Here is an 8,861-nt window from a genome sequence, read left to right on the forward strand (position 1 = left end):
CCCACCAGCACCCCACACTCCCACATTTCACCTCTGCAGAAGTAGCAGGGAAATGTCCAGAGCCTAGCTGTGAGCAGGACAGCAGTACCTATCACATTTACCCCATTCCTCTTCAATTCCTATTTTTTCTGAACAATGCCCCCCCACCAACACTTACTGGGTCAACTGGCTCTCTCCAATGTCTCATGCAGAGCCCAACCTGTAACACAGCACCTGCAGCTCAGCAACTCCTTCCTGTGACTAAGCAGTCTTCCCATTGACTGGATCCTACCACAGTCTCTGTCCTAGGGGAATTTTTGGAGATCTATAGAGGCTAAACTTTAAAAACTACTCAGACACTTTTGCCATCATTCTGGCTTTGAGACAGTTCATTGAGAATTCTGTAGACTCCAGAAAAAAATCCAGTAGTCCTAGCCATCTGAGTCCTGAGCACATCTGACGACTCCCCTAAACTTTTGGGCCCTATTGAAGGAGGTTAGATTGAGGAGATGGCATTGGCCTATTTAGCCCATTATGGGTCCTGAAACCAGTAAGACAGAGCTTATGCCAGTAGGCTGAGCTTGCCACCATTTTAGTTCACTCAAAATAATGGCAAATGCTATTGAAAACAATAGCATAAGCTTATTAAAAAATAACGGGCTGCCTATGAGTGGTCCATCAGTAAACAGTCTAAAGCTGTTCCAGTTGGATAGGCAGTGCCTTAAAGAGTGGAGGAGAAGGGATTTAAAAATAAATTATTTGACAGCTTTTGTATTTATTTGAAAGCTTCCCATATCTAGACATAAATATCATGAAATAATATTGAATATCACTAAAACAGCTTTAAAAACTTATTTTAGCTGGTAGAAACAGCAGTAGTAAAGTCTGTATTATGTGCTTATTTTTCTACACTGTTCTATAGCATATAGTAATACATGGCCAAATCTCAGTAAGGATAACCTCTTTCCTGATGGGTTCATGTTAACTGTTGTTGTAATCTGCCTTGGGAAGCCTGGTGTTATAAAGATGGAATATATTGAAATTAAATGGAAATAAAATTAAACTTTCCTTTTATTGGGGCTCATGGATTCACATCTTCATCTCATCTCTTTTATAGAAGTTTAAATTTTAGATACACAAATGGATTATTCTGTTTTGAGCATGTTTGAGGGACAAGTGGTTTTACAAGTCAAAATAATAAAAATAATTATTTTGTTTCATCCAGATCTCTCATTTGTTCAAACACAACTAAATGGGTTATAAGCCCCTAATGCACTCCATTGGTTTTCTTATATTTTGTTCCTGTGATGACTTATACTCTGCCAAAACTGAAAACTGATCTCTTTTATCTGGTCAATAATAAAAGAAGTTTATTGTGAACACTATCCACCCTAAAAAGGTTGTTATGTGGCTGTACATGAGGAATTGTGATCTTGCATATTTAAGTGTGTGTTTTTGTTCCTAGTCATCCATCTAATAATTATATAATTCTTTCAAGAAAGCCAGTTAATCATTTAACTTATTAGTGGAACATAACCACAAGGGATTATTTTCAATTAGTCTTCACTAGACCAAACTTGCTTTCCTTATGCCATCACCATCTAGTTGGATAGGCAATGCCTTAAAAGGTGAAAGATAAAGGATTTTTTTTAAAAATTGGCATTTATATCCCACATTATCCCAAGCAAACTCGAGTTCAATGTGGGTTACATTTGAAAATACAGTAAGAGAGAATAATAAAATTGAGTAACATCATTACTGAACATCAACACTGATTACAATTTAGAACAAATTAGTACTCTAACCAATGAAACTGATACTTCCTCTGTACATCCGTATGCTGCACAAGCTGGCATGTTTGAAAATATAAGTGATATCAAATAAAAAGGCTACTAACAATAAAGAACGACAATGTGGATGCAGTAGCTGATAGGTTTGTTTGCTTTGTTTAGGGTGTACGGGGATGGCGGCTGTGCATGGGAAGTGGGGCTGAGCCAGCTTCAACTTTTTGACATCATGCCGTTTCCTGTTCTCAATCTAACCTTCTTGGCCCTAAGAACATGCCTGTGCCTTAATCGAGCTCTGGTAGCATAGGGTGCAACTATAGCTTGGTATGGTCTTGCCTATAGATCTTCAGTTTGGATCAAATTTCTTGCATTACTTTTCTAAATTTACAAAATCTTATATTCCAACAATCCATCACAAAATGTTCTAGGGAAATTACTGCTAAACATCAGCACAGCATACAATAAGAAATACCGGCATATGGCTTGGGCAATTGGCAAAGAAGTATGGTCTAACCTTTTTCCTGGAAATTCAGCTAGTCCATCTCCAGGAAAATATTAGTTTAAGAAACAGCCAAGAGTTCTGACAAAGCTACTTTTGATGTGATCATTCTTGGATGAAGGATCCTCCATGTTAACACCCTTTCCTGCTTATAATCAAAAGAGAAAAACGCCTATATTGTGACCCAAATCGGGAGATAGACGTTTATCTCCCAAAAACGAATAAAGCGGTATAATCAAAAGCCGAATTTGGACGTTTTCAACTGCACTCCGTCGCGGATGCGGACAACGTTGATGGGGGCGTGTCGAAGGCGTGGTGAAGGCGGAACTGGGGCGTGGTTATCTGCCGATCAGAGATGGGCGCCTTTCGCCGATAATGGAAAAAAAATATGCGTTTTTAGCGAGAATTTAGGGCACTTTTCCTGGACCCTGTTTTTCCACAAATAAGGTCCCAAAAAGTGCCCTAAATGACCAGATGACCACTGGAGGGAATCGGGGATGACCTCCCCTGACTCCCCCAGTGGTCACGAACCCCCTCCCACCACAAAATATGCCGTTTCACAACTTTTTATTTTCACCCTCAAATGTCATACCCACCTCCCTGGCAGCAGTATGCAGGTCACTGGAGCAGTGGACTTCAGGCAGGTGGACCCAGGCTCATCCCCCCCCCCCCACCTGTTACACTTGTGCTGGTAAATGGGAGCCCTCCAAACCGCCCCCCAAACCCACTGTACCCACGTGTAGGTGCCCCCCTTCACCCCTTAGGGCTATAGTAATGGTGTAGACTTGTGGGCAGTGGGTTTTGAGGGGGATTTTGGGGGCTCAACACCCAAGGGAAGGGTGCTATGCACCTGGGAGCTGTTTTACCTTTTTTTTTTTTTTTGTAAAAGTGCCCCCTAGGGTGCCCGGTTGGTGTCCTGGCATGTGAGGTGGACCGGTGCAGTACGAATCCTGGCCCCTCCCACGAATAAATGTCTTGGAGTTATTCGTTTTTGAGCTGGGCGTTTTCGGTTTCCATTATCGCTGAAAAACAAAAACGCCCAGCTCAAAAAAAGATAAACGTCCATGTTTTTTCGAAAATACGATTCGGTCCGCCCCTTCATGGACCCGTTCTCGGAGATAAACGCCCATGGAGATAGGCGTTTCTGTTCGATTATGCCCCTCCATGTCTTCTTAGCTCTCTCTAATGGATAGCTATTAATCAACACTTGTTAGAAACAAAGAAAATGAGGTACAAACTTAGGGCCCATCTGCTCTGTCCAAATTACTTCCTTTTGGAAGGTCACAGAGCCTAGTTGGATTGGATTTATTGATTTTATATACTACTCTATACTGATGTGTCTGAGCGGTTTACATCGAAGTGCTAAACATTCATCATAAATAATACAACGTGTAAGTCATAAAAATATTTGTAACATTAAAAAAGCTTTTTAAAATAATAGTTATCTGAAGTGTTGTTGAAACAGCAAAGTCTTCAGAACTTCCTGAAAACCATAATATGAAGAACAACCAGAAAAAAACTGCAACCACGACTTCCATATAGATGGCCCTCTATAAAGAAAACACTCACTTCCAAGTTGAAGTCAGTCTAACAATATCCAAACAAAGCAATTTAAGAAGTCCTTTCTTAAAATAATGCAATTCATGTGTAGCTACCTAATAAAATCCACCCCCACCGCTTCATAGCAGACCTTACATCCCACTTAAACTACATGCTTCAACAAGGTCTCTTCCCTAAGGAAAATGGCAACATCCTGCACACGAACCTTATTCTACCACAACATTACTGTATTTGTTCATACCGGAATTGGCAAACGCCTTTACGATACTATGAGGCTCATTTTCAAAGCACTTAGCCTCCCAAAGTTCCATAGAAACCTATGGAACTTAGCCTCCCAAAGTGCTTTGAAAATATGCCTCCAAGTAAGCCACATTGAGCCTGCAAATAGGTGGGAAAATGTGGGATACAAATGTAATAAATAAATAAATAAATAATGGTGAATACTAAGGTCCCCTTTTACAGCATGTGCAGCACATACCAAAACGAGACTACCGCCAAGCTACTGTGCCCCCTGGTGGTAATTTCAGATCTGGCATGCGCCCATATTGCCTGGATGAATTATTTATTTTCTCCACATGTAGCATCTCTGGTGGTAATCGGCACTTGGAGCGCGCTGACTGGTCACAGTGCATGTAGCGCATGAACCCTTATTGCTAGATCAATGGGTGGCCTTAAGGGCTCAGGCCGGTTCTTAGGTACACACTGGTTTCAGTTTTACCACATGCCCCTTTTCCCGTCCCATTAAAAAAAAGCCCTTTTTTGCAGATGCGGTAAAAACTGGCCTGGCGCACACTCAAAACCCATGCCTACACTACTGCAGGCCACTTTTTACAGCGGTTTAGTTAAAGGACCCCTTAATTAGCTTTACAGACAAGTATTCAGGACTTCCCAGATTCAAGGCTTTAAAAACAAGACACAACATCTTGAATTCCATCCTTTTTTCAACAGGTAACCAATGCAGGACCGCTGCTTTTTAATATATTTATAAATGATTTAGAGATGGGAGTAACTAGCGAGGTAATTAAATTTGCTGATGACACAAGTTATTCAAAGTCGTTAACTCACGACAGGATTGTGAAAAATTACAGAAGGACCTTACGAGACTGGGAGACTGGGCGGCTAAATGGCAGATGACGTTTAATGTGTTATGTAATATTGGTGCAATGTGGTATAATTTTCAGGCTCCAGTTAGCAGCCTTGCAGCAGAATTTTGTAACAGCTGTAGAAGTTGTAGACTTATTTTACTGGAGCCAATCAAGAAAGAATTACAATAGTCTAACGTACTAGTGATAAATGCATGAACCAATTTGGTCATATTTTCCTTAGTAAGAATCGATTTCAAATGCCTTAGCATATGTAAGTAGTAAAAACATGATTTTACAACATTACTTATTTGTAGGTGAAAAGACAAATCACTATTGCAACAAGAACCCGGAGTGACTATATTCTGGGAAAGTGATATAGGATGACCTTCAATCTCGGAAGAACCCTCAGAACATTAAGTCTATGTGAAAGCCAGATGTCCAAGCAATTGCCTACATTTAAAATTAATTCCTTAGAACTCATTCAGCTTGCCAGACATCCGAGCTTATCACTGAAAGTAGAAATAATTTCTTCTTGATTATCTTTCATAAAAACAATTAATTGGATATCAGCTGCCAAAAAAAAAATAGAAAAGAAAATCCACTGACTAGTTATCCAATAATCTGGCCAAAGGTGATAGATACAAATTAAAGAGAACTGGTGACATGAGAGAGCCCTGAGGGACTCCTCTACCGGAAACCTCTTTTGAAGAAAGCTCAGAATTTGCAGTAGACTGAATGAGTTTAATCTGAAATATATGATTCAAACCATTGAAATACAGTAGAATCGGTACCAATGTCCCTTAAACACTGTAGCAATTTAGAATGAGTGATTGTATCAAAAGCTACAGAGAGATCTAATTGTACCCAAAGGGCAACAAACCCCCTGATCTGACTTGAGTAGAATTTCATCAGCTATCTCAAGTAACAAAGATTCTGTACTTCCATCACAACGACAACCTGATTGTTGAAAATGCAAAATTTTATTGGTACCTAGGTAGTTAATTGGAAGAAGGCAGCTTTTCAGGTGTCTTAGCCAATAATGGCAAATCTGAAATGGGTCTAAAACCTGAGCAGCCATCTTTGACATTCTTCCCTTTCTTCAAAATAGCTTCTTTTAGTCACTTCGGAACACTACCACTATCCAATGAAAGATTAACCAAATAGCTTTAAAAAGGAGCAATAGTGGCCCTACAGAAATACAGATAACTAAATAGCAAAACATCCAGCAACATAGCAGAAGAATTAATAGATGGAATAACTTTTACAACCTCTGTAGAAGATACTAAGCAGAATTTACTCCATGTTGCCACAGTTTTTGAGGGGGAAGACTGATCAGTTCAGTCTCTGGCTTCTCCTTCACTTCTGTATGATAAGGATCCTTGTGAGTATCCAATGTTTTCTTAAATTCTGTGCAAAACTTGCTTCTTCATTAAAACAAAACTATGTAAACTGTATCAAAACCCCTGTCTTGTCTTGTCTATCTTATTTAAATACAAATAGTACCAGTACTAGCATGAAAGAAATACCCTCTAGCATAAGGCATGTTTCAGAGAGAGTATCTGGCAAAACCTATCTCTTGACTCTGAAAACATAATTATTTTGTTGTGATTTATTTCACACCTTCTCAGTTGTAGTTCAAAGTGAGCTATATTCAAGGACGTAGAGGACTTATAGTCTGAAAGTCTGTATCTGAGGTTATGGATGGTTAAGCCACCTGCCCAAGTTCCTGAGGAGCAAGTGGGATTTGTACCCTGGCTTCTCTCGCTTTTTTTTTTGAAAGTATCTTTATTAAGTCAAAGTGTCATGAACATACAATAACTCAAAGAGCCACCCCAGTGTGCTCCAACATGTGTAGCTGGCTTTTACACTACTCTAATCAAAGTGCTGCTCCTTCACACCTCACAATGATCCAGGTCAGTTGAGAATAACATTTCCCCCGGGTCTCCTCTTTAATTTTGCAGGAGCTGATGCTCAGTTATATATAGATTAATACATTGCCAAGAAATAAGCTGCCAATGGCTGTTGAAAAGAACCCTGGGAAAGTTTGTTTTGTAAATAAGAGGGCAATTGATAGATCGTATTTTTTTTCTAGGATTCTTTCCTCCAGCAAAAAAAAAAAATAGAGACTATTCAAATACTTCAGTAACCCTGATCAGCTGAAGAGAAATAAAGTAACTATTTAAAACTAACCTATGCTGAAGGGATTCACGTACAGGTACAGCATCCAGGAAGAGAGGTCCCAAGGCACAGATGCTCTGCTGAAGTCTTATGGTAAGTCCGCGGTACCTCGGTAAATTTAAAAGGCCCCGTGCTGCTCCTGTGACGCTCCTAGGCAGAGTAAATACTGTCACACTCCACCATGACATCCCTGTTCTTGAATGGAACTCCAAACTCGTCAAACTTGTTGGCCCACACTCTGCAGCAAATAGGAAAGCTGCATCTAACACAAGTGTCAGCAATTAGGAACAATAACAACCAAATTCTTACCGATGTAGCTGCCTCATATTTTGGGAATGAGCCACGGACAGCTGGATGTTGTGCTTGGACCAGTTAAAGCTGCTCTTCACTGGGTAATTAGCATGATGTCAGGAACGTGTCTTTCAGGACTACAGGACCTAGAAATATGCAAAGCCTGTGCTTCTTTTGTTCTCCTTCAATCACATTCCACTTTGTGGCTTCTCACTTTGAGTGTTATGTAAACAGTAGTAGCGTGCTCTATGAATCTTAAGGCCTCTGGATAACAATCCCATACATAGGAACCAACTTTTCAGAATTAATGGGGGGTGCTAAGCCTAATGGAAATAACTCCTCTCTGGACACATTCAAGGAATGTTTTTCAATATTGGGGGTGCTCAAGCACCCACAACACCCACAGAGTCGGCTCCTATGATCCCATATGCAGACTGCTGGTCAGCAGACTCAAAGGCTGCTGGCTGATCCTGTAAACTACCAAACATTTGGTCTTGGCAGTTCTATTTATTAAAACATGAATAGTTACTGAACATGTCTGCCATAAGAACATAAGTGTTGCCATACTGGGACAGACCGAAGGTTCATCAGGTCCAGCATCCTGTTTCCAACAGTGGCCAATCCAGGTCACAAATACCTGGCAAGATCCCAGAACTGTAAAACAGATTTTATGCTGCTTATCCTAGAAATAAACAGTGGATTTTCCCCAAGTCCATCTTAATAACGGCTTATGGACTTTTCTTTTAGAAAGCTAACAAAACCTTTTTTTTTAAACCCTGCTAAGCTAACTGCTTTTACTACAGTCTCTGGCCACGAATTCCAGAGTTTAATTACACGTTGAGTGAAGTAATGTTATAAAAGGTCAGTTAGGCAGGAAGGGCACTTAGGCACACATATCTTCCACCTGTTGTATAAAGGCAACATATGAGCCAATGTGCTGTTATAAACTAGATTACCCTAAAGTTCCTGTGCAAAGTTAGACCTGCTTTGAGGCAGGTGCAAATGTTTGTGTGTGCATGTGCTGGTATGCAGTACCTTCCTCACAAGTTAGGTGACTTGTAGTACAATTATCTTTGGGGAAGGAAATTTTAAGAAAGCATGTTTTACACTTGGAAAACAAATCATAAAATTGGGGGGGGGGGAGGGGAGGAATACACACATAAAAAGTAGGCATACTGAAAAATAGTACCTATCCTCACACAATCAGCGTATAGACATTCCCAGGGTAGGTTGGATGGAGTTATAATGTACGATTTTACAATTTGCTTTTGAAAAAGACAAGGCTAATACAGGAGAATATTTTCCTACATCGAGGCTGCCCATTCTGACAGGCAAGCTTGGTTCTAAAGAATTTCCACGTCTATTTTCAGAGGCATTGGGCACAAATATATTCTAAACAATTTACATCCAAACCCTGACCCCTGAGGCAGGCGTTGTTTTACGCCGAAACACGGGCCATGTCGGGTCACTTATCAATAAAAT

The 8,861-nt window shown here is 40.2% G+C and overlaps 1 protein-coding gene across 2 annotated transcripts in view; it reads right to left on the reverse strand.

Moving 5' to 3' along the window:
* TRPV3 (transient receptor potential cation channel subfamily V member 3) overlaps positions 1-7,438 on the reverse strand; it is a 53,970-nt gene extending 46,532 nt beyond the window's left edge. Inside the window, exon 1 of one of the 2 annotated variants that reach the window (XM_030186015.1) lies at positions 7,398-7,438. In XM_030186015.1, the coding sequence (XP_030041875.1) occupies positions 7,398-7,414 (17 nt within the window). In that variant the 5' untranslated portion in view covers positions 7,415-7,438. Of the gene's footprint in view, positions 1-7,100; positions 7,227-7,397 lie in introns of those variants that run through there. The other variant, XM_030186016.1, reaches the window with a different exon arrangement.
* Between the last annotated feature and the right edge of the window lie 1,423 nt (positions 7,439-8,861).

This window comes from Microcaecilia unicolor, chromosome 13 (genome assembly GCF_901765095.1).
Source record: "Microcaecilia unicolor chromosome 13, aMicUni1.1, whole genome shotgun sequence".
Lineage (NCBI taxonomy): Eukaryota > Metazoa > Chordata > Amphibia > Gymnophiona > Siphonopidae > Microcaecilia > Microcaecilia unicolor.